The sequence below is a fragment of the Accipiter gentilis genome, chromosome 28, assembly GCF_929443795.1.
Source record: "Accipiter gentilis chromosome 28, bAccGen1.1, whole genome shotgun sequence".
Classification (NCBI taxonomy): Eukaryota; Metazoa; Chordata; class Aves; order Accipitriformes; family Accipitridae; genus Astur; species Astur gentilis.
This window is the reverse complement of record NC_064907.1, coordinates 17,038,305-17,065,585: the sequence shown is the minus strand read 5'-3', so window position 1 is coordinate 17,065,585 and position 27,281 is coordinate 17,038,305. Positions and strand designations below refer to the sequence as shown.

Sequence of the window (27,281 nt, the reverse complement as noted above, 5' to 3'; positions counted from 1 at the left end):
ACATCCTGCTATTTCTATTGCAGACACACAAATGTGCCCTGTTCACTTCAGATTTTTAGCTGCTTTTAAGAGCAACTTCATAACTTCCATTTTTCATACTTTCACATCTACCAAAGATTGAGAAATGGGCAGTTATTATGGATAATACATGACATGCTGGTCTGGACTGACTGTGTTCAGAACACAACCATCTAATAGTATATAAGGCCTCTTTTTTCTATGAAACATCTGCTCAATTAAAGCTTTTTTAAGACTCTGACTGCTTTATAGAAGCGTGGACAACACAAAACCAGAATCAAGATTTAGTTTATTTTATATGCTGTTTATCTTTGGTCAAATCTAGTATTCATTCCTTGCCCTTCATCACCTGTCTTCTTTGAGAGGAACATCTGCTTCAGTGTTACCTTTCTGTCTTCCTGAAGTACTTAATCTTCAATGCCCTGAACTTTTTTTTTTTTTTTTTTTAAACTCAGCCTAGATCACAGGTTAGGTATTACAACAGCAGTTGTAATACACACAGTACAGAGCCTGGAGTAATACACTGTAGATGTTCAAACAAAACAGGTTTCAAAGGCAAAAAAGGCTTGTGATTATCAATACTTGTAAAAACCATTTAAATGCTGTTGCTCAACATGCTAAAAAAAAAAGCCTTAGGTTTCACAGTTACTCTGTGTGAGTGGGGAATAAAAAGGACATAGTTTTGCATAGAACTGGTCATCTTTTAAATATCTTACAGACATTTTAGTGGGTTTTGTTAGCTGTATGCTTTCCAGGGCAACATAACCAGTTACAAAAATTGGGATATCTGGTTGTGCAACTTAGGTTAATGGTGAGTTTGTTGGGGTTTTTTTGCTTCACTACAATCACATTTTTAAAAACAATTTATTGCCAAGCTATTTAATATTGAAGTGGATATATTTGGGATGCTCTTTTTTGGACATTGGCAACCCTGAAATTTTATGGAGAGCCCGGGTTGATAATGCAACGCTTTTTTTCTTATGTTTGTCCTTGTTTCTACTGTGGACAGCTGACTAGCAAACAAATATCTCTTTTAAAACATACTTGAATGAGCAAACAAGGTCAGCCAGGTGTGCTGCATGAGTCACACGTAGCTGGCTATTAAGCCTCTGCATATAGTAATGTGTTTTAAGACTTTGACTGTCTTAATACTGTAGTGTTAACAAAGTGACACGGGCATATAAAATAATGCCTTTTGAGTATTTGAGTCATGAGGAATTTCTAAATGGCTTCTTGTAGGGATGCCCTGAGCATTTTTCATGTATTCAGTATTGCTGCCTGTTGTTCAAGGTCATCACAAAAGACCTGCCAATCTCCATAGCCTCATATACAAAATACACCACATTATATGCGAGCAATCTCAGGGAGTCATAGATTGTATAAGATTTGCGTAAAACTAACCTATGTATTTGGAGTCTCTGTGTGTTAGATCAACAGTTGTTCTCATTCTGTAACACAGCTGTCACCTAAATTTAGTTTTCACACCTGTGCCTAAGATACAGTCTATCTGACTGGACCAGTCTTTCATCACTGGTACATCTACTGGCCAGAAGACATACCCAATATACCAGTGTTGTGAAAACCCTGTTTCTGATATGTTTATCATTTAGTGAAAAGATGATTAAGTTCAGGTAAGCGTATTCTATGACTTATATTGGAAATCAAGCTCAGAGGTATTTAGCATGGTTTGAACTCAGGTACTTTACCATGAGTATGCAGAACTCTACCAAGTTGAGTGGAGAGCGATTCCTTTAGCTAGAAGCTGCTACAGCCTTTTCATTCCCGTTTAGACCAGCCACTACAGAGAGGAAGAACACTTATACTCTGTTTGTTACCTTCTGTCATCCTAATATGCAGTTTGAGATTATTCTCGTCTCTTCATTATTCTGCCACTGCACTGTTTGAATGCGTTAAATCTGACACTTCATTTTTCACCCATACCCCCTTTTTTTACTGTACCAATTATTTGAAACAATGGCATTTGTCAGCTCTCTTCTTGTCTCCTTAGTGATATCTCCAGGTGCCTCTTTTGCTGATTTTGTACATTTTGCAGCTATTGGAAGCATCTTAGGCCCTGCACATATACCCTGTATTTGAAAAAAATCCTTGGATGTTTTCTCCAAAATGAGTATACGTGCTGAATTTCATGCAAGCAAGTGAACTGTGTACTATGTTTTCCTTCAGTAGAAAAAAAATGTGTGTTTTCCTTCTGAGATTTGACTTATTCTAAGTAAAGCGGTACACCCAGGAGGTACCGAGGTTGTGAAACAGAAATGCTGGAGCAAACACTTCTGAATTAGATTGCTAAAAAGTGTGTGTGTGTGTGGGGGGGGAGATAACCATGTAGTTTCCCTGAATAGATAATTCCTTTTTATAAAGACCATTTATAAAGCTTTGGGGCTTTTCTTATTTTGACATACTATATTGCAATGGTATATATTTTTCTGGTACTATTTTCAGAATGTTCTTAATTTTGAATGCTTGAACATGAAAGGATAAGACTTTATTGTTTGTAATTATAAATAATAAAGGTAATTGTGTGAAAGAGTCCTACAAGGATTTGGAAACTTTACTGTGGTGTATGTTTTGACCGAACGAGATAGCTGGCGGCTTTATCAATACTGGCCTGTTGTTCTGGTCAGCAGGAGGAATGACTGTTGTGGTTATTTACTAGTGCTGTTTTAGTGCCTAGAGGTCTTGTTTGTTTTTTCTGTTCCTGATTCCTGGAGGTTAGATCTTCAGCATGTTTGACAGTCTTTTCCTGAAACTTCTAACTTTATAATACAACAAACCTGCTGTATTTCCGAGTCTGTGAAGAGCATATAGCACTTCTGCACAATACTTTCATGTGCAGGTGCTTTTATTCCCTTTTTCAGTGGGGTTCAAACTTCTGAACTTGAATGCTGAAACGAAAGGTTTGTGAGCAGAAGGATCAAATCTATTTGGTAGAAGGCTGTATTATCCTCTGATAGTTGGTTTATTTACATACTTTTACAAAGACCTGACGACATCACATGGGCAACTAGAATTCAGAAACACGTTATCTTTTGTTCACGGAGTGGGCTTCTGTGAAAGGAAAAGATGCAAGGATCATTGGGACAGGGAAGCATGGCAGAGCATTTCTCAAACCTTCCCTATTTTATGCATTCAGAAACAGGCAGGAAGGAGATATGATATCTTCAAAGCTACAGAGAGAGCTTCTCTTAGAATTGGCTTTGGGTTTTTTCTAGCCAAAGTCATTCAAGATGTCAGGGACATATGGTACAGTTTGTGTCGGAGCAAAAGAAGGAAGGTGTGTTAAGAACTGCAGGGAGGATTGAGAAAGAGAAGGAACAATCTGCTGGGGTCAGTTCTAGACTGAGTGTGAGTTCTGGGAGAGCATTTCTGCTAATCGGGACAAAAACCTCTTGGGCATAGCTTGCCTGAAGTAAACCAGACCGCATTAACGATTTTTGATCCTCTCACATTAGTGCCCATTTTGCTAAATTGCACCTCACAGTCACAGCAAGAGCAGCTGGTTTACTGTCAATTGTGACTAGTGCTTTAGTCGAGGAGAGGCAAGAGGGGAAAATGGAAGATGTCCTTGGGGTAAAGTGTTTCTGTATTGACTACACTTTAGTGCAGATTCAAATGACTTCTGCAAGAAAGTGAGTATCTTGTGATGACCTACTACCCATATGCTCATAGTATTTTTTTTTCTCACTTTGTTAATCACCCTTGAAGCTGTTCTTGCTCTTCCTTTTTTATTTTTGTGATTTCTGTGCAACTTAATTTTCCTTTTTATATCTGAGGAAGCTCCTCTACCAACTCTTGTTTCCCTCTCAAAATCAGGAATCCCCAAATACGTTGATCCTTTCTGATCAACCACTTGTCTTCTCCCACAAGCAAGGGAAATGTGTACATGACCTTATGTTCGTTTTTTCCCAAGATTCTTATGATTTCCCTGTTCCTATCCAAATCTTGGTCTAATTGCGTATTTCCAAACACATCTGTCTCCTGAATCCCATCACCAACACACACACTGAAGGTATGCCTAATGCAACCACATATTTTCTTTTCTCTCTGTATGGAGACGTGTATATATGTGTGCATATGTATGTAGTCACAATGCAGTTGGACTAACCTTGATATATATAACAGTGGGACCAAAGGAAAGCAATCAAATGATTATATGATGTTTTGCCCTACTGCAGTCATTGGGAGCTCTTAAGAGATACAAACGTAAGCTTCTAGGAAGAAAATTTACCCTCTTGCAGACAGATTTCTTAACTTCACAGGAAGGGGAAAACTTACATCCTTTTAAAAAAAAAAAGAAAAGAGCACATTATGCTGTTTCAGAGGTGAAAAGGTTGTTGACAGGTTGAAACATTCAACCTACCCAACCAACCTGATATGAGAAAACACCTGCTGGTAGATACCAATTTCAGGATCTTTAACGACTTCAAAGTACCAGTCATATTTGTTACTGCACTTCCTAGCTGCGTTTCTTTTTACAACATGGCTTTCGTGTCTAACATAGTGAGGGTGCTCTCCGTTCAGATTCTGCTGATGCAATATGCGTGTGCTGGTCCTTTTATAATCTGGAATAAATACCATTAGAGTATTGTGAAACTGAAATGTTGTAACATTAAAGGTTTAGGGAATGTTTTACCTCTCTGGACATAGATAACACCTTTTTTAATTGCAAACAGTGTTACAAAAGGCGGCAGCAAGTTGTGAATCTGGTGCTCAGTTGCATTTGGTATACACCTAGTGACATGGCATAAATGTTACACATTTGTTAACTAACAACTGTATTTCTTTAAATATAGACATAGAGTTTGAGTTTAAATACTTTTTCCAATGTGTACAAAAAGATGATTCATTAATGGATCTAAAGGATGTTTCTGTTAGTAATATCTCACAGCTACATTCTTGAAATTGTATCTGAAGGCTACTAACAAAAAAGAGCAACATTATGTATTCGTGATTCACCGTAACTCTTGAAAAGTAAAATTATAGCCTTGTTTGCTGTAATGTACAGAACAGGAGTACAGAAGTTGCTGTGTTAATCGAGATGAGGAGGCCGCACAGCCAACCAAACTAATGACAGCTAACCAACTAATCTCATGTATGATAACTGAAAGAAAATAATAGAGACTATAGTTCTAGGCAGGATCCTATTCACACTTATTAGTGTGCTATTGTCCTGGTTTCGGCTGGAATAAAGTTAATTTTCTTCTTGGTAGCTGGTGTAGTGCTGTGTTTTGGATTTAGGATGGGAATAATGTTGATAACACACTGATGTTTCAGTTGCTGCTAAGCAGTGTTTATACTAAGTCAAGGACTCTTCAGCTTTTCATACTGCCCTGCCAGCGGAGGCTGGGGGCATAAGAAACTGGGAAGGGACACAGCCAGGACAGCTGACCCAAACAAGCCAAAGGGTTATTCCATACCATATGATGTCATGCCCGATATATAAACTGGGGGGCATTGGCAGGGGGGCACCACAGATTGGGGATTGGCTGGGCGTTGGTCAGCAGGTGGTGCATCACTTGGTTTTGTATATTCTCGTAGTAGTAGTAGTAGTAGTATTTTCCCTTCCTTTTCTGTCCTATTAAACTGTCTTCATCTCAACCCACGAGCTTTACTCCCCTGCCCTGATTCTCTCCTCCACTGGTGCGGGGGGTGTGGGTGTGTGAGCGAGCAAGCAGCTGCATGGTGCTTAGTTGCCATCGGGTTAAACCACAACAGCTATCTGAGCAGTACTCCTGCCATTCAGTTTTCAAAGACTTGGACCTTTCTTCTAAGCTTTCTTGAGAGCAATAATCTGAAGTATGGGGTAGAGATACTACTGGGTTTTTGTAATGCTGCGCACTGATGATTGATCAGAAGCAGTCAGAAATGCAAGAGAAGAGATCTCTTTATTTGTACTTTGCTTTCAATTACTGTAAGCTTTCTGTGATAATTTTTTTCTCTCTAATAATTTGGTATAAATGTGGTACTGCCTATCAGGATGCCATGTTAGCAAAGCACTGTAAACATCATTTCCAATAATCTTATCTAAAAATGTTTTTTCAGTGTCAGCTGCACTTTTATAATTACTTTCTAAATGTCTGTGCATTGGAAAACAAATAAAACCTCACTGGTGTGACACCATAAACACCATCCCTAAAGCCTTTAGCTGTTCTTTCTAACCATCCTTATTCACAATACTGAGAAATGTATAGTGTGCATTGCATACTTTTAAAACAAGATCTGTGGTTTACTATATATCCTTAAATTCTGAGTTATTTAGAAAAAGAAAAGCTCTAGATAAGTCTGATCTGCTCACCAATATTGCTGAGCTTTATAGTCAAGGGACTAGGATTTGAGTTTCAACTAGATCGTTTATTTCTGCTTACCATAAAATAATTGAAGTCAAGTCATTTGTGTGCACTGCCCCACTGGAAAACTGCCATATAAACCCACATAATAACCTTTGGGTTTATTAATGCTGATTCATTCATAATTTTTGCATGTAGGTAAAAAACAGTATTGCAATTAATGTCAGATACTTATTTCTCTAAAAATTGGAATAAAGATAAAATTATTTGGGGATCTGATTATATCTTTAACAATCAGACAATGTACCATTAGCAATGGCAAATTTAACAATGTACCTTCATAACAATGTTTTAAAATAGCATGTCTGAGTCAACTCCTTGCCCACCTTTAGCATTATAAATTGAGATATACGTACAGGCTGTCACCTTTCCCATTATACTTATTCAAAAGCATATTTTAATTTTGCTTTGACTCACCCCATCCCATGTTAGCCTTTATTCCCCTCCTCTGGATTTTTCAGCAATATGAATTTTCTGTTGTGATTTTGAAGCACACAAACAAAAATGCTCACTTCATTTCAAACTGGACATACCTCAGAGTATGAGCTATATGGTATATAAAGTGCCATGAGTGAGTATCATCTCCCTTGGCTTCCCTTACTATTGGAGGTTTATGTAGCAAATGCACTACCTGTGTGCCACATAGAGTGAAAAAATAAGAAAGAAAATGTCCACTAGCAGCGTGCAGCACTTGAGTTTTCAGACTATTCCTCCTGCAACAACCAAGCGCATCTCTTCAAAGAGAAGATTCCTGTGCTGCTTTCCACAGTAAAACCAACAAAAGCCCAGGCTGATTTATGAGTCAGTGTGTCAGATTTATGTAATGAGATTATATATTCAATCTAATGAAGGAAAAATATGCTTACCAGAACAGTGTGACAGTGTTGTGATTAAACGATTCGGTAGCAGTATTCCCTCAGTGGATTAATTTAAAAAAATGCAGCAGGTACAGCTGACCTGCTGCTTGTGTTTTGCTAGCGATAAGTTCCTAGCAAGGAAGATTAATGTTTTTTGATTGTGTTGATAAGGTAACTATGTGATCATAAAGGTAGATATGAACGGTTTGTATCCAGCAAACTGGCCTTTGTTTTTTATTAATCTCCCACACTGATTTATGCTGATGGAGGCTTCTCCTACTTGTATGATTGAGTCTTAGGGTAGAAAGCAAAATAGAACTGTAACAAAGATATGCTGTCTTCTTAATGCATCACTGTAATTGGAGCACCTGCCCTGCCTATACTCATCCGTTCTAACTGTAACATTAAGGAAGATTTCTCCAGCTTAGACGTACTTGAATTTTTAGAAACAGGAGTTTCATGCTAGATCTGAAAGAAATTGAAAGGAATGTATCTTGCTCTTTTACTAAACATTATAGGTCACTGAAAAAGCCATTTTTTATAAGGCTTTTAAAGATTGGGGAATGAGACACCTAAATCAATGATAAGGTAGAACTTTTTCCAGCCAGAGGCCTGAGCTGATTAGTATGGGGAGGAGGGAATATTCATAAAAGCCAGCGTTAGCTTAGCGATACAATCTCCCCAGGCTTGCTCTAGACTCAGTGGAGAAAGTGTCAGATATACCTGCTGTTAATCATGATGTGGAGGAGAATCTATTGCAAACATTTTCTATTAAAAGGAATTTTTTTGTAGAAAATAAATCAGCTTCAAACATGTTTTCTTCTCCAGTTAAAAAGAAGCTTTCAGCTAGAAATTAGATATTCAGAGTTTTAGAGGTTCTCGGCCTTTTTCTTCTTTCTTTAATGCAAAGTCAGGTTCTAGGGGGGGAAATGTGGTATTGCCTAGTTCTTTTGTATATATAACGGTGTTATTTTTGTTCTTAGAGAGCTAAGAGCTCAAGTAGAGATGCCTTCTGTATTATTTATACTGAATTAATTAAGTACCTTCATGGGCAACAGCAAAAATAGTATTGGAATCAATTTCAAGGTAATGTTCACTGTTCTGCAGTTGTCACTACAGCACTGTAGGAAGAATTAAGATCCAAAGAGGTGTCTCTAAGAGACCTATTTTAATGACTTTTTGTCAGTTTGGATAGGTTGGTTCTGTCAGGTCAAAATTTCACGTGCAAACTTTATTCCTCTCTATTGAAAGTTGTGGGGGAGGATTGTTTAATTAAAACAACAGATGATGGATATATCAAACAGGTATTACTGACAAAGGACACAGACATAAAAATGCACCTACATTCCAGATTATTTCTTGTTACATTTCTTTAAATGGTCTATGCATCAAGACATGTCCGTCCATCTTCCCCGCCTTTCTGCCCCCCAACACACTTTTTTGTCCTCTCTATCACCGGAGTCTTTACATTTATCTTTAACATATATAGGTATTTTTAACAGCTTCATGCTAAACATGTTTTTTGGATAATATTTATTACCAGATATAGGGCTCTGACCCTTGCAAAGTTAGAGCTAATGTTAGTAATGACAAGACAATAGGCACCTTCAGCTACAGCAGGCAGATGTATGGAGGAGAAATTTGAGAATATAGAAATCAGAACAAAAAAATGCTTGAGAAACGTATGAGCCACTGACAAAATGTGGGGTTACAAAGCACTTCATCTCAGGTCATTGGTTTTAAATTAACGTCTAGTCAGGTGTGGCCAAATATCTGAGAAATATTTGCCATAGTTGTCACTTGTAAACTTGCTGTTTGGCCATACTCCTTGCTGTGCTATTTTTAGTTTTGTCTGGTTCACAAAAAGACAGCCTCTGCCTTGCTACAAGTGAAGCATAAGATATCAGAGAAGAGAGTTGTATTCAGTGTAGTTATCTGCAATCTCATGAGCAGCAATATACCTATTTATTCATTGCATTCTCTACCATACTTTCTAAACACTGCTGTACTTACATTTAAAATATTAAGCGAATCTGGGATTGACAAAACAGTTTTATCCAGAAGATACAATAAATATTGGCATATTCTCTAAGAACATAATGAGCAGTGGTATTGGCCTAAAGAAAGGTTAAGGATGTGTTTACTGTTTTCTCCATCTGAGAGAGAGAGAATATTTAAAATCTGTAAATTGACTATGCTATAAGAAACATTTGTGCTGCTGTAAGTCAGGTGTTGACCTTTCCCATCTTAAAATCCTGAAGCGTTTATCTTGCATTGAGAAAGCAATTGATTCTCTCTTCAAGATAAGCTGACATTCTAACTATATTATCTTTGATATATATGTACTCTGGTTATTGACCACATGAGAAAGTCAGATGTATTTAAAGGGCAGGATAGTATAATCTAAAAGCAGGAGTACCAAGGTCTTTTGTCTTCTGACCTACAAAATTATGTGTGCCCACAAGAACTTTTGAGTTGTATTGCTCCTGTTGGGTATTAAATCTCTTTATAGTCTCAAACAAGATACGCTAGAAAGAATAGAAAATTCAGTCACAGGCAGCCAGCTCTCAGGATGTTTAAATTAGACCGAGCAATGGATGAAAAACTCTTAGTGCATTAAATCAACTGGTATCTGACCTACTCTAATCTTCAAGCTTTAAATAGTAAGTTTGGTATTAAAGCCAAACAAACAAAAAAATAATTTCTGTTACTGCAAATAAGAATGTTCTTTAGTCTTACAGGAGGTCTAACAGCTGTACTGCCTCCCTCTCAAATTTGGCAAAGGAGGAATAAAGTTTAGCCAGAAGAATGTTACTTCCTCATCTGGATTTAGTCAGCTTTTCTCCTTGAATTACAGAGGTGATGTCTGTGTAAAGGCTTAACACAGTCCCTGTGAAGGTGAAATAAAATGCTCCCAGTGATATTGCCATCAGGCTCAAAAGCAGCTGAGATTTAGGGGCATAACACTCTGTTCCCATAGAAGCCACAACTATAACCCATAACATGGGCAGAGTTTTAAGGAAACCGTAGCAACCTTTGTCAGAGCTTTCCTGCAGTCTGTAACTCGGCTCTGCCTCCATCGATATTCTCATGGATATTTGTGAGTCTCCAGAGCGTTTGAATTTGCTATATGGCAACTGGAAGATATACGTCCATAGTATCCGTATGGCTACGTATACAAATAAGGCTGACATGCATACATTATTTATTTTGCACATACCAGGCACAGTGAGACTCCATCACCTGCAGCAACTCAAACAGCAGTTGTGTTCCTGTGATGTGAGGCTGACAGGCTGTTTTAATGTTGTATACAGTAGACAGAAATATGGATGAGTTGGGATAAGCTTTATTTTTAAAGAAAAAGAGTTCGCAAACTCCTGTCGTAATCTACCTAGGATATGGTGTATTTAACTGATTTTACTTTGATAATGCTGTAAGCTGGTCTTTGATAATTGCTTTCTGTAATTGGAACAAATTTAAGATTATGCTAATTCATCTGCTGCCACCCAATGTGTAGTAGCTGAGTTAATCTGTATCTGCCCCTGCATTTCTTTTGTAGATCATTATGTGATTAGCCTTTGTTAGAAATTGATGGGGGTATTTTAATTCTGAGCAGATTTAATTTCAGAGGAAAAAACCCAGATATCTGTATGTAAACTTAAGGCCTATTATAGCAGTTTTTAAGTCTAGTTCGAGATAGAAACATTGAAGATCTTCAGACTAATTCTTAAAAAGAAATGTATTACATTGTGTTACAAGCAACTGTACGATCTCCACTGATGATAAAGTGAGGGTAGTTAAATGCTAATAATGAGTTTTGAATCTACTTTTCTGGTGTTGCAGGTTGGCAATTCAGAACACTATGCCTCATTTCAGTATGGAGACATTATAGGTTTCTTTGTTGCCTTTATTTTGCTTGGTTGTTTTGTGTGTGTGCTGAATTTTTCCAAAGGTTGCATCACTGCAAGTAACAACAACCTTTTGTCATCATGAGTCCTTTAAATTTATCAGTTTATCCTATAAATTAATCCCTTAGTTCTCCGTCTTTTAAAGCATCTGTCTGCTGAGGCAAAGGCAGTGAATGAGTTTGAATAAGTCTGGTTTTTCTTCAAGGGAGGGGAGGCTGGAATTAGAGACGAGTATTTGCAGTGTCATCAAGCCTCCAGATAAGAAGAAAAAGCCAATGTGTGCCCTCACTTACAAATCATCTTTTGATCGCACATCTCTCAACACTTTCATGTTTATATTCCGTCTGTTAAATGTTCTCCCTTCACTGTGATCATCATTCTTCTAAATTCTTTTCATTCACAAAGGCTTGCAGTCCTAGACTCAGTAAACAATGGATCAGTGTGCACTCCCTCCTGGAAAAGCTGTCTACAGGAAAAATAGCCTGAAGTGCTAGTGTAACAGTAATGAGGACCTTGAGCCATCCTGTGCCCCGCACCCATTCTGCCCCGCAAAGGCCCCTGACCTGATGAGAGTCAAAATGCAAAATTTATAAATATACTTGTGAAATAATGAACTCTAGTAATACTAGACATGTTTGTCATTACACTGCACATAAAGTGAGTTTAATTCTGACTGCGACCATTGAATTTCTGTCACTTGATTTATGCTAGTGCTGCTGTTCTATAATTTCAATTGCATTCCTGGTTTCTTTGCGGAACCTTCCTCTGATAATTAGTATTAAAGTTAACTGCAGAAGGGAAGCTGAATAGTAAATGGATTACTTGATCGTTCCTCATCTTACTCGGACCAAAGGAAAATGTAATGAATTCAAAGAGATACTATTAAGGGAGGAGTTCAGCACTGCTGGATTTAATAAGGTTGTTTGGTGACTGCTCCAGAGCTGTGCCTGGCCATCTGCAGTCAGTACAGGTGGAAGAATCAGCCATGTCACTTAGCTCACGGAATGAGAGGCAACGAGTATGAATGCTAGCCCTGTGATTTCCTAGGATGCTTCTAGCAATGGAAATGAGGATGCCTAAGATACTGGGTGTGTTAAGTTCATGACAAAGCATGATTGTGTCTCCTAACAATACTAAGGAAAGAAAATTCAGGGTGTGAGACTTTTGGTGAAAAGTCGCCTCTGGGTTTACCTAAATAAGCATACCTGTGCCAGGCACTGCCTCCTTTGACATCACGGGGCACGCCTTAGCAACTCACTGTCTTGAAACTTCACTCTAAATGTTTATGTGGATATGCACTGTAGCATACAAAGTGATGTGCACCCAAAACTCTTTAAACTTTCGTGAAGGAAATTTTTTTTTTTTTTTAAAAAAAGTTAAGTCTTGAGAGGAAAAGGAAAACAAAACAGCATTATGACAGGACTTTATAAGAATGCAGAAATAGACAGGTATGTCTCGAATGCTTAGTGTAAGCTTTGATGGTGACATTCTGTCTTTGATACCATTTTTGGTTAACTGCAGTTTGAGGAAAAGAATATATAGAGCTAAAATCTTTTAACTACTTTCAGTATGAAATGTATAATGTACTTCATGCTCAGGTAATGCCTCTTTTGACAGATAAGTAAAATAATCACTTAATTCCATAGTCACCATGTAGGGCAAGTGCCACAGACCTAGATTCTTTTCAAGATAAGTTCCCAGCTGTCTGCTGTGGTGCCGGGACATGAGAATCTATGGATGCGTCAGTTGCACACCTTCTGTCCCCAGCTAACCAAAATGACTGATGCTACTGGAAGGGGAACCTGCTGCCTGGCATGAAATCTAATTGGCTTTGATGGTCAGCTTTTGCAGATTTGTTTATAAACTGGAAAATCTACAAATTGCAGACCATCTGCGCAGAACAGTGTGCTAATGAATGCCTGTAGCTAGCAAATCCATAAGCTCATTATCACAAAGTTACAAGTCCTTCCACAAGTTCCTAAACGAGGTTATTCATCTGAACTGAGATGAGAAGGGTATTTGACTTCAGGGTACAGCCATACCTCCTTCAGGTCTAGAAAAGCTATTAAAATAACGCACATTTATTCAGTCTTTTAATAGAATCTGTTGATTCTGCTTCTATTTTTAATTTTTCACTTCTGTAACAGCAGCTTACCATGCCTTAACTATTTCTTTTTTAATGTTTCAAGTAGAGAAATGCCTTTCAGATAATTGCTGGGACTACTCAGAGATATGTTGGTTGGTGAACTAGAGAAGATGTATTAAAATATATTACACACAGCATTTCACAGTATTTATGTACCTTGACAACAAATACTAATGGTCTCTGGTTTAAGAATATTTATGTAAACTGGGAATCTATTATGATGACATAGCTCTTCCACTGTGTGTGATGTCAAGCAATTTCATCTTTATGTTTCTCTCTCGAGAAAAGTGGAATTAATAATACTTATTATGTGTCATCCCCATTTATTATGAAGCTTAACTGATCTTTGTCCAATTGTTTGAACATGTAAAGCACTGTATATCAAGAGTAGTATTTTTAAATACTTCTTATTGTCTATCAGTTGACATTTTCTTCCATTTTCTTGGAATAAAAATCAGCCTTTCTAAGTTAATAACCCATACTGCCTTCAAAAAAAAAAAAAAAGGCGCAATCATTAGCTGAATTTCACTTGGACTGCTAATCTCCATTGGTCATGTGTCTCCTTCTGCTCCTTGAGTCAAAGGAAGTATTTCCCTATCATATTAATGAGGTCGTTAGCCCAAGGCATCAGGTGCCTTTCTTTGGCATTACAGGTTTACAGACTTTTCCCCATTTTTTAATTCTCTCAGGGAAGCCAAAAGGGCTCTCCTAAATAGGACAATAATTGAATAAATGGTTACAATAAAAACAAAATACGCAGTGTAGATTCAAGAACAAATACAGAGGAAATGTTAAGATGCTATTATTTAAGAAAATTATTTCAGGTTCAAGCTTTTAATACTAACGGTGAAGAGAACCAGAAGGTAAATGACATATATTCAACTAGAATGATCCAGTATTTTTTATCATCACTTTTTGATTCCTTGGATTAAATATTAAAGCCTCCTAGCTACCTACCACACAAGGAAAAGTGTAATTTATTGTTCTCCTCCTTTTTTTGCCCTATCCTCTTCTGCCTCATCTTTCCTTCCTTTTCTCCCAATGGAACAAAAATAATGTTTCCCTTATAATCTACACCCTTGCAACTCCGAATGAGCGCTTTGCTTCCCCCCCCCTCCCCCTCTTTGTTATTTTATTATGTCCTAGCATTTCATTTGCTGTGCCTTTGTTAATAAGCTCTAGGATCTTCAGAATAGGAATAGTTTCTTTTCTAAATTTGTAAATGTCTACCTTTTTGGGAATCCCATCCTAGCTTCATTTTTATCTTAATATTTATAATAAGGATCACAAAGACATTAAGTCATTGAAATATAATTTTGCAGATTTCCTGCTTCCATCTTTTCCTACTGCATGTTCTTCTCTGTTTCATCCCTCTCCAGGTGGAATGGCTAAAGAACGAGGAGCCCATAGATTCCAACCTGGATGAGAATATTGACACCAGAGCAGACCACAACCTCATCATTCGACAGGCACGTCTTTCTGACTCTGGGAACTATACCTGCATGGCTGCCAACATTGTTGCCAAGAGAAGGAGCATGTCTGCGACAGTTGTGGTGTATGGTCAGTGAAAACGTGATAATTACAGAAAAACTTAGATGTGTGCGCTTTTACTGCTGGAGTACTTTATATTTTTAACATATGACTGGTTCTAAATCAACTGGCTAACCTCCTTCCTGTTATGATGAATTTCAGTTCTGTCGCTCAAGGCTGAGATCATGCCTGCTTTTAGAGTGGTTAGAATTAGGAGGTTTTTTGTCTGTGATGGATTCCCAGAATTTATGTCAATAATAACAGTCCTTGCTCCAGATGTTAAGAAGATGCAATTATAAACTAAACCACATAAATAAGCCTTGCCTGTATCAGGAGACCCTGAAGCACATGCCTAGGTAGGTACATAAGGGGCTGCCTTAACTGGATCTGTGGTACTGCAGTGTCCGAGCACTAACTAGTGAATCTAGATGTTACACAGCAAAGGAAAAAAGACCAGAACCAGTGCTTTATTACCATCCTCTGTTGCTCTCCAGGTTTATTACTGCATGTGACGTTTTATTGGTAGAGGGAGAGCATTCCTATATCACCCTTTCTGAAATAAAGAAGTCTTGTTTATGATTTAAGCAAACCATATTTCATGAGAATTGAGGTGCCTGCTTTTACCTCTTTCTCAGGCTTGAATATCAGTCATTGCACTTCTTAGCATATTACTCTTCAAAACAAACATCTGTGTTCTCTGACACCATGGCCTTTATGTAGTTGTGTACTGATAGGCAGCAATGCTCCTACTTCAGCTTGGGATTTACCAGCCTTTGAATGAAACGATCTGATCTGATCAGATTTGTTGGTTGATGTCTCTTAGCACACCTACCACAGCCTCAAGCATGTTTGTGTTTTGCAGTTAATGGAGGCTGGTCATCATGGACTGAGTGGTCAAACTGCAATGCCCGGTGTGGTCGGGGCTGGCAGAAGCGATCACGGACCTGTACCAACCCTGCTCCACTCAATGGAGGTGCATTTTGTGAAGGGATGTCAGTGCAGAAAATTACCTGCACTTCTCTTTGCCCTGGTGAGATATGCACAGTCTACTAAGGAATAACTTTGGAAGTCGGTCACATTTATGGGAGAGCTCTTTCAGTCTGAAAGGCCAGGTGGACAACTGTGCTTTGAAGAGCCCACTGAGGTCAAAAAGGAAATTGGAAACACTTGCATCCTTGTTTAGACTACAGCTCAGAGCTTTGTGTAGGGTCTGAGCAGTAGCCACAAGCACCTGTGGCCTGATCTGCCAGGTTTGTCAGTGCTTTAACTTACACTGCAGCTAACTAAATACTCAGTAACAAAACAGCCACTGGTTCAATGTGAAAAATCACGTAAGTGGGTGGGAGTATAGGGAAAGGGGAGGTGATGTTAGTAACACTAGAAAGAGAAACACAGAAACCTTAAGCCAAGAACTTAACTTAAAAATATTATTTAGCTTGCAAAAGTTTGCTTGCAAGTATATTAACCTTTTGAAATTGAGTTTATACTCTACACAGAGCATGGTGTTACCTCTCTGGACACTACATTTCCTCATTTGTTCACCTGAAACCTCCCTTATCTGATTTTGGAATTGGTGCTTCACCTGTATAGCTGAAGAAAGTTAGTAGGATTGTATGCATGTATGTTTTAAGAGACTATGTTTGCCTGTGATCACAGCATAACTTCTCCGGGTTCTGGCAAATCTCTCTTCTAGCTTTTAGATACATCATGTCCTGAACTGAGATTTAAAGAACTCAATATTATTTATATATGTCTCTGTGTTCATCTGACTGTTCTTCAATCTGATTTATGCATGAAAAAGAAAGGGAACTGTGGAAACCCTTCTCGTTTGGGACAGGGTCAGACACAGCTATAAATCAGTCAGCAAAGCAACATATTGATCCATTGTCTTGTTCAGGGCATTAGCCAGAAGTCTACAAGGCCAGCTATGCTCTTTTTGTAAACACCAGCATCGTTCCTCTGGTAGGAAAATGTATGGCCTCTCTACATCAGCCTGGTTTAAGGTGGAATTTGTATTGAAACATTAGAAGCTAATAGGTGGGTGGCAAAGGAAATGTTTCCTCCTGCAGTTTTAATTGACTGTATTTGCAGAATGTTATATACCGGTGCTATTTTAAAAGCTTCCATATTGCACACTTGAGGTGGTACATTCTATTGCTGGATTTTAACTTCACATCTGATAAAAGTATATTTATTGCTCCTGAGAATTATACTTTGTTTTGCTTGCTGTGACCTGAGGAGAGATATGAAACAAGTGTACCTCAACTACACCAGTTTGGTTTGCAGTGATGATGCTTGTTTTTTCTTCCTCCCCATTCAGTGGATGGAAACTGGGAGGTGTGGAGTGAGTGGTCTGTGTGCAGTCCGGAATGCGAGCATTTGAGAGTTCGGGAATGTATTGCGCCACCTCCAAGAAACGGAGGAAAGTACTGCGAGGGCTTGAGTCAAGAGTCGGAGAATTGCACTGAAGGGCTTTGCATTCAAGGTGAGTAACAGTGGGCACTGAATTAGATTTAGGAGTATGGCCTAAAATGTATACTGTAATCCAGGTAATGTAGCATATTTGCCACACACCCACATCAGCAGAACTCTTCTGGCTGAAATTTTACTGTGAAAAAATAGATTGTTTTCAGAGGGTTGCATATGTGAAGTTTAAAATCCACAGTGGTTTCTGAGCTATTGCATTTGTGTAGCACATACTTTACCTATTAATTATCAGATGATTCAAAAAATGCAGATAAAGTTTTTTTGCAATGTGTAATTATGACCACCTGCTACAACGTATTTCACAGAATGTACTACTTAGCCTTCTACCTTTTCTTGCAAGTAAACTGGCAAATCACCAACATGAATACTTTCGGTGCAAGAGCAGAGCTGTTTAAGGCTGAAGTTTACTCCATTTGTTGCCTTTAACACAGAAGTTAAATAAAGGCAAATCTACTTCATGGTAAGTTCCCTGTGAAAGGATTTGCCCTTCATATAAATGTCTGGAAAGCATCTGGCATTTGGTAGTTGCTACTATCAACAAACAACTAGGAGCCAAGAAAATCAGCCCTGCAGCTGTAGAGTTGCAGAACACCCGGGGACAGCTGCATAGTCTCAAAACTAAGAAGAAATTCACAAGTTTATTCCTACACTGAATGCTGCTCCCTATCCACTAAGTGATACAGTCAACTCCTTGCATTCTAGCAATGAAATGGCAGTGGTGGGAGCAATCAGGAATGCTAGGGCTTAAAGATGTAACTGAAATAAGTCTACCTTTTCTTTAATTCTATATTTAAATAGTCCTTTTTCTTTCTTTCTGTGGTACTGCATTACCCTTCCTTCTTGATCTTTTGCATATATGAGTTCACGTTATGCCTAGCAGTCATTTTCTTCTTCCACCGTCATGCATGCAACAAAAGGAATATGGCTATAAATCTAAGCCTTGTGCTCCGAACCATCGCCTACGTGCTTACAATAGTGTAAGTGCCCATGCCCTTCCCCTACGTGCACCTTCCTAATACTGGTTGGCAGTTTCAGAGAGAAACAGCTGCTGTGCCCAGTGAGTTCTTCAATGAAGTACATCTGGTGAGATGAGGAAAATAATTTTCTAAACAAAATGAACTCCCTTTTTTGCCCTGAGATTTTAATAATTTCTTAATGGCAGATAGCATCCTGTATATTTACTCAGGTTTCAGAAATATGTGTACCTCAGCCAAGACATTAAATAAGATTTTGTTTGGTTTTGGAGAGAGGGAACACCTAGTAGTCTTGCTATATGTCTCTAACTACTTAAAAGTTTCCAGGGTTACAGAACAGCTCTCCAGCTCCAAGGTGTCAGGCAGACAAGCTTCAGTGTTCAAAAGGACGTAAATTAAATTCAGACTTTTAAAACATGGGGAAGGGGAAAAAAAAAAAAAAAAAAAAAGAGAATAACTAGTGAGAATATGTGAGCGCTGCAATTCATTCAGCTTTTGAGGACCAATGTGGTGATCACATGCTTTCTGAGGTCTTTCTCCTTCCTACACACTAAATGAATGCCCTTCCCTGCAGATGGCTTGATAAATCCAGAATCCATTCATGTGTGCAGATTAGCATATCCATTGGAAGACTGTCAGAAGGATGCATTGAAAGGGGCATGAAAAGATGCAGCTGAGGTCTGCACACTTACCACTATTTGTGACAGTCATGAGTTGACTTACCATATAGTTGGCTCCTTCTGTGGTCTTCATCAAAGTTAATAAACGGTGGCTGTATTCAGGTCACTGCTTCCAAGAAAAGCCTTAATGACATTACAGGGTGGTAAAGAGTACCTGTCCTACCTTGAGAACAATATCATTTCATATTGTGTAGTTGTGTGTCAGTCCTGTGTGTCATCTTCCATGCTGCACTTATGCTTTAGAGGTAGAGGAACAAACACAGTGTTATGCTTATTTTGGTAGTCTGAAAGGAGCACATGGCCTGGGGAAGAGCTATGGTTATTAAGTACTGAGATTCATGATATGCATTCTATTTGATGGTGATGGCTTCATTCCATGTGGGAAATGACTGGAACTCCTCGAGTCCTTGTAAGCAGCACAGTCGGTTTCAGACACAGACCGGGCCTCTGAGCAATGTTGTATCAACAAGAAGGTATTGTATCACATGGGTTTTTGTTGCTGGCGTCTCTAGCTGTTAATCTCTCCTTTCTTAGCCTCTCACTCTGAGGAGTTCATCCAGACACTGTCTACAGGCAGGTTTTAGAATGTCCCTGTCGCTCTCTGTACGGTGGTGAATTATCACTTTAATATCAGTGCGAGTCCTTCTCAGATGTCACAGAAGTGTGAAAGGTTGGTGCTGTGCTTGCCAGCTGTCTTTTGAGGACTACCTCTGATATTTACTGCTAATTCTAGAAGTGCATTTTCAGGAACTATTCTAGGATAAAGCCCTCTGAATCTTTTTGTATGAACGAAGGTTCCACTTACTGGTCAAATGAAATGTGTTACTACACATGAGAAGGGAAAGGGGCTGGATGTTTGGAGTTCTGTTCACAGACATGTTACCAGTGCAAAGGTTGATGTTTTTATTTATTTTTTTTAAAAATGTGTCTGTGTTCCCTAGAACAAGACTTTTTCATAGTAAGAAATATAAAAACTGTCTTGTAAAATTCTCCAGGGTGAACTCTGTATGTGTTGGTGCATTCGTTCAGTGTTCTATGCCTTTATTGAAAACTTGCTTTGTTAGTGACTGATTTCTCTTAATGAGCAACCTTTACCCCCAGTACAGGTCACCAGTGCTGAACTCCAAATAAGGCATTCAGGGTCTAAATCTGTATGGCCTGCAGCTTTAGTAAGAAGCTTGTGTGCAAGTCCCTTCAACAGAAAGAGAAAAGGGGGTAGGATGTCAGCTGGTCCAAACAGTTCACTTCATCTCAGAGGGTGTATGAGACAGGGGGAGAGGTTGGCTTTTTCCAGCAGATACAAATGTAGTAGGTTTGGCTGTGGAAAATAAAGCAGACTGCCTTCTGAAAGGTCTGCAAAGAAACATCAAGGCTGTAAGGAGCCAGTTGCCAATGCACAATCCTTCTCAGAAAACAAAATAAATTAAAAAAAAAAGAAAGGAAAAAAGACATCCCATGACAGTCATATCACTGATTAGACATACTCATACAGTGCAGCCAGAGTATTTTATTTTTTATCTTATTAAATTTAATGCCTATAAAAGATGTCATATTGACAGCCCTGGAGACATAAATTCTCTGTTTATCCATAGAATAGAGTACGATAAAGTATAGCTTCCCTGCTATTGCTTTACTTAAGGTCCTTTGTTAATGTGCCCTATTAAGAACTCCAATAGCAAGCATTGAAAGAAAGCCCTTACCACCAAATTATTTGATAGATGGGCTATTGGAATAGTTACAGCATGGCAACTAACTCAATAATTACCCGATGATGATGATTTTCATTGTCTGTCATAAGCTTTGTATAAAATCAAGTTCTTTGGCTCAGGTACTGTTCCTCTGCTCTATGTTTGTATAGCCACTGGTGCAAAGAATATTATCATTAATGAATCCCTAACTTACCTGACTAATCACGCTGCAGTAAAAAAGAAAAATGCCCCAACAATTTGAAATCAATTGAACTACCACAGGATTTCATCATCACCTTTTCAGAAGAATTGTAATTTTTCTATGCCATGTCATTTAGAATCACTTTACAGATGCAGTTTTAAGAAAATGTAACTATTTTGCACAACTATGTGCAAACAGAAGTGAAGTAAACAGTGTATGACTGAAAACAAATGTCTGGAATAGCAAAAGCTTTCTCCTTCAGAAGCAAATCACTTTTCTACATATGGGACTTAAAATGCTCTTAATAGACTTAAAAGTTCTTAATACACTATGTGTAAAGAACCTGCCTTCTTTAAAATAAATGGATCACTATGGGTAAAAAGATACAAAAAGCATTTTTTAAAAATATGAATAGATTTTGTACAGATTTAATCAACTTAGTGTCAGCTGTGGAACACAAAGTGTAAAATAGAACTTCGATGTTAAAAGGGACTATCAAATCAAAATCATTTTACAAAGGATAAGTGGCGTAAGTAATAAACCCCAAATTTTATGGTTGAAATGAAAAGCCGTTTAAAATCTAAGCCTACTAGGGATGCATATGTTGACATCAAAGCAATAGTATTTAAAATTAACAAATTAAATTCTCAGCTTATGCTGAATATCTAGGGGTTAGAGGGAAATCTGCTGCTTCTGGATTTTCCATGCAGCAGTCTCACTGGGTAAAGTATTTCTATTCCTTTTATAGGGTGAGATGGGAGTTAGGGAAACTGTGAACTAACAACAATAGTCTAAAATTAATCCAAAGACAAATATAATGGAAGATTTCTCTCTGTTGCACACACCAGCAATTTTTCACCTAATATGAGATCAGAAACTGATCTCCAGGTGTTTTGTGGGGAAAAAAATCCACTCCAGTGTAATTTGGAGTTGAGCATGCTGTCAGTATTATCCTTCATATGCAACAGTACTTCCCTGGAACTGAGTAAGCTAAGTAGTAAAAGAGGAAGCTAAAGCCTAGTGATATAAAAGCTGTTACTGTTAGGTAATGAGTGGAGCTGACATCAGCTCTGGCCTACATGTTCTTTGTGTTTTAAATAAGCTCGTCTCCTCCTTTTGCTGTGGTGAGTAGTACCAGGAGTGTGTTTTGGTTCTCAAAGTTGAATTTCCATATGCATTCAAATAGACTGAAGTATTAAGTGTCTCTTGTTTCTTTCATCTTGGAGTGTGATACTTTTACTCCTTATGGGTCGTGCTGTACATATATACTTGTGTCAAATTATTTTTAGGACTGTAATTGCTTTCTCAGCTAATAGGAATTGATGCAATTACCCTATTTTTAAAAAATCTTTTTCCCCTGTTCATCTTCAATATGTGCCTTTTCTGCTCTGCTTTTCGTCCCATGGGGAATTGTGAAGGAAATGCAGTACTGTGCTACAGAAAACTAATCTCTTGGAGGTTATTTATCAGGCACAACTTGTTAACTTTGTTCCTTTCCTGAAGCAAAAATAGAAATGAAACATTTGTTTGGTTAACAAATAAAGAACTTAAATGAAAGTAAGGATGAGAACTTAAGATGCCAGGAAAGCATAGGCCTGATTCTGAACTGGTGGAAAAAATACTAATTTTTAGAATGAATTTTCAAATTTGGAGTCATTAAATGAAATGGTGATAAATGAGGGCCTACTCTCAGGCTCTTCATTCAGTCCCTGACCAGAGAGGTTAGGAATAACACAAAGATGACAACCTTCCATTCACAGGAACATCCTTTTTCTCGCTTTGGTTTTTGATTTTCTGGATGGACCCAGATAGTCCAGTCCTTAACTGAGGAGCAACTGAAAGTGCTTTTCTTTCAGGGAATTTCTTCTAGGAATTGTAACAATTTAATAGATGCAAATTTATATGCAGAAGAAAGGTAGAATCATTTTTGGTTTTGATATATATGAAAGATTGCCAGGCCTGCCAAGCTGGGAGACAGAGATTGACTCAATCTGAATGCAAAGCCCACTATCATTCAAGATAGTCCTAATAACTTACTAGTTTCTTGCATATTTGTTCTTTCATTGTTTCTTTCCTACCAGTATTGTCGGTAGTATACTTTTCCACAGTGGATTCCTCCCTATCTTGAAGAGGTGAAAGCTTTTGCTTTGCCTTAGTAAAAGAGACGGTTTTGTAGAGTTTTTTGTTTTATCTATTTGCTTTAAAGCTATTTTTTATAACTTCAAAACCTATTGATTTCTTTTCCCAGTTCCCCAAAAAGAAACAAACAAGTAGGCCATAAGCAGATGAACCACAAACATGTTTTTACTAATGCACCATAAATCACAAATAATTTCGTTTTCCATTTTTCAACTAGCCGTGATACTGAATATTGCCAAGAGGCTTCTGGATCTAGCAATCTCACCAGTTTATATGGCAAACGCATTTCCATCGTATTGCAGTTTTCTGTAGCTAGCACTATGTCAGCAGCATGCAAATGTTTGTTTCCATTGCAAAGCTCAATGACACTATTCATTTGGTGTTTACGTACATTACTTCCTACCAAAAATAAAAACAACCTCAAGAAGAAAAACACCTCCACACCTTGCTTTTTGGCAAAACCAAAATCCAAGAATCTTTTGGGTTAAGTATTATTAAACCTATCATTTTCACAAATACTAAGAATAATAGAAGGTGCCTAATAATCTATTTGCTTACATTATCACATAGTAAAACACTAAGCTGAACATCTTGTACCTTGATGTGGTTCTGTTAAGACTGTTCTTTCCCGGTGTAGATCATAGGATTGCAGTAACAGGGACTGTGCTGATAACTGACGTTTAGAGGTAGCCAGTACCAGATCCTTCACACAAAAAGAAACTCAAAAGATAAATCAGTGAAGAGCTCAGTCAAAGGGAATTTCCTTTCAACACAAAGCACCTACGAAATGGGTATAATCTTATCTGCTTAAGGATTTATATCCCACATTTTATCGTCTATTAGATTAGTCTACTTCTGCTGAACTGTTAGCCTCTGTTGAATTGTATAGAAATAAGTACATTACGTGTTGTGTTTTGTTTTCTTCAGGCAACCTTTCAACAAAAGGTATTGGAATAGTTGCTTAAGTTAGGCAGACTGCCCAAGAAACTAAGGGGTGGCAGAATTACCTTAAGACTACATTTATTGAACGTGCAGAGGGCAGCCTTGGGACAGTCCCAGCCACCCCACACAGAACATGAATTTGTAAGCAGGGTCTTGGAAATCGCAGACGCATTCCCTCCGGACTGCTGCACTGGGACTGGCATGCCCGGTGGGCTGCTTTGCTGCTGTGGTCACCTATAGTCTGTACTCGTGCGGTGTGGGTGCTGCACAAGCCTGAGTCTCCCATTTTCTAAAGATTACTTTTTCAGATACTAGGTTATAAAGGATAACTCAAATCCTTATTACGAGGGAGACAGAGAAGTCTCATTTTTGAGAGATGCACTGCTGTATAAAACCTATTTTACAATATATTTGCGTATGCATGGTAGTACATTGATTCTATATGTTCTTTATATACACATATAGATGTCATTACTGGTGTATATTTAGATACATAAATGTGACCATATTTTATGTTTTTATATTTTATAAATTACTTTAAGTGTCCATTCAGTAACCTTTCCATGTCAAACATACAAAGAAATAATTAAATCTTAACTTTCTTTGCCAAGTGATCCACTTCAAAATATTGAACTTTCTTATTGATGAGATGTATAATATTCTAAATAAATGCATCCAATAAAGCTAACGAATACTTGAATCAACCAAGTGAGAAATTACTGCAAAGAAACATTCTGAAATAAATTTGGGGGGGGGGAAATGAAGGGAAAAATATGGACAACATAAAATATTCATACTGTCAGCAAACAAGCAGAAAATGTTTCATTTATAGAGCTAGACAGAAGCGATATAGGAAATAGATATGCTCCATGTAAATTTATTAAGTGCAACTTTCTCTCTCTCTCTCTCTCTCTCAGATAAAAAACCTCTTCATGAAATAAAATCCCAAAGTAAGTTATTTTTTTTCTCTTGTAAATATGATTTTTCTCATCTTCTCTGCCATTCTGTTTTATTTGTTTAGGAGCAAAATAAAACTGAAGGTTATACGAAAGGCTTTCACATCTCCTGAAAGCATCTTCTTAGCAACTTTGTCATCATAGGTTTTGGACTAGAAGTAGAAAAGTCACCATTCTTTAGTAATTTGTGTCTGACTGGGAGCACTTTCTACAGGCATGCTTATCTTGAAATTGATTTCTTTAGGACTTGTAACTAGAAAAAAAAAGGAATTAATATAGGAATTTGGCTTTCTTGGTTCAAATCTGGTTCCGCTACTGTCTCTGTCTTACCTTATTCAGCTCGCTTCAGCCTTCATTTAGCAATTGGTAAAGGGTGTTTATTTGCTTTACACTGTAAAGAGTCTGTAGATATCATTTATATAGGCTTTGGGGGATTCCATCCTGCACTCTTTGTTTTTTAGTCTTAAGAGTGCTTTCAGTGGAATTCTAGTTATAGAGCAACACATTTGGAGTGAATTGACTAACTGAAAGATTTTGTTACAAAAAAGAAAAAAAACCACCAACCCACAACTTCACCAAAATCACAATTTCCATGAGGCTTGTCTCTTTTAAAGTGAAGACATTGCTTTTTTCTTTCATAAACCATATACAAAGTTTTGAGGATTTTTACTTAATTTTCAACAAAAAATTGTCTTTGAATTTTGACAAATAGATTTATAAACACATTTTTTGTTTAATTGCTTTGAAGGACTTAAAACAAAAATCCACCTGTACTGAGAAGTAATGCATGCAATTGTTTATATCTTCTTTGAAGACAGATTCTTCTGTTACGTATTACAAAATATGTAGGTTTTAAGTCTGAGTATTCTTCCAGGATATAGGGGCATAGAGTGATCAGATTATTTGAAATTTTATGGAACTTGGGCCCCAAATCATTAGGAGAACATTTTGAAATCATAACCTGACTGCAATTCCTTTGAGCTCACATGCTGTAGACTGCAATGTCAAAACACTCTGCAGCAAAATTTCTTGCTGGCTTGAATGAAGGCCATTTGGTTATCTGATCCCAGGGTATTCCTCTGTCTGATAAAACAACTGGTCAAGTTCAAATCCATGTAAACCACAGACAACTTCCTAACTATTTACAAAGGAACATAACAAAATTACAACAGAAATGTGATGCAATAAAAATCATAATTATAGAGAAACACAGTTATTGTCCGAGATGGCTACAGCTCTTGGTGAGTGAAAAGTGTTTGGCTTTTTAAAAGCTCTCAGTTTTTAATATGATGTAGTTATGTAGGGTGCATGATAGCCACCCAGCTTCACCCACTAAACGTAGAAAATGCTTGCGTAGAAAGAAATGAACGCGTAGAAAGCTTGCGTGAGAATATTTCTCCTTTATGTTTCCCTAAGTATTTCTGAGGAAACACAAAATCCAGTTTAGATAGTTCAAAAATGTGCTGTGGTTGCCTTAGCTGCTTAAGCATTTTTAATTTTGTCTTGTCTTTGTCTCACTGGAATCATCTCCTAATTGGTCACGTACAATTCGTCTGTGTCATAACTTAGCTCAGGCAATTGATATGTTTTTGTTTGTTTATATGCACAGTTCCCATTTAATTAGAGAATCTTGAAAGAATATCAGTCAAATCCCTTTATTTTCTGATTTATTAAAAAAGTAACTTTAATGGAATTGATTTTGGCACATAAGATGCCTAGGAGAATTAAAGGGTTTCTTTATAGCTGTGGGGTTAGAAACATATACTACAGCTTGTTGCTATTCAGCTAAACAGGAACTTAGTTTAAGACTGCATGAATCATCATTGATGCAAAATCAAAGTCAGTTACAAAGATAATTGAGAAACAACCTGTTCTACTAAATAACCTCTTACATGATTCTCTGACTTTTGATCCTCGGTCTCGAAGACTGGCTATGTGAAGAAATGGGCTTAAAATTGCTAAGAGGGACCAAAAATGAGAGTGACAGAAAACTGGGGGAGGATGGCAAGCTGGAGAAATCTTTCAAATCTCCTAGCAAACTCTAATGGTAGACGGGGGAAAATGTATGCCCTGCATAGTTCCTGGAAAGCACTTATTGTAAATGAGATAATTTAATCAATTATGTTTCCTAATGTACTAAACCAAATGTTTCATTTTCTGCTCTTGCACATCTTAAATTATCTTCAGGTGCTTTATGAAACTTAATCATAGTTAATAGAAACTTCATTACCATCAAATGTGCTTTCAATAAACGTTGTGTAACAGTGTCAGGCGGTGGAGTGAAATATAGGCTACAATTACCACAAACATGTATCCTGTAACTGAAATGTATAAGAATTGTAGTGCTTTACAAGAGTCCCTACCTCTTCTGGGCTGGGAGGATGCAGTT

At 37.7% G+C, this 27,281-nt stretch overlaps 1 protein-coding gene across 2 annotated transcripts in view; it reads left to right on the top strand.

The window, feature by feature from the left end:
- The window catches only part of UNC5D (unc-5 netrin receptor D), a 167,782-nt gene that overhangs the window by 105,277 nt on the left and 35,224 nt on the right, over positions 1 to 27,281 (top strand). For both annotated transcript variants that reach the window (XM_049831254.1, XM_049831253.1), the window contains exons 5-7: positions 14,674 to 14,854; positions 15,687 to 15,854; positions 17,145 to 17,309. In XM_049831254.1, coding sequence (XP_049687211.1) covers positions 14,674 to 14,854; positions 15,687 to 15,854; positions 17,145 to 17,309 — 514 coding nt within the window. The remainder of the gene's footprint in view (positions 1 to 14,673; positions 14,855 to 15,686; positions 15,855 to 17,144; positions 17,310 to 27,281) is intronic.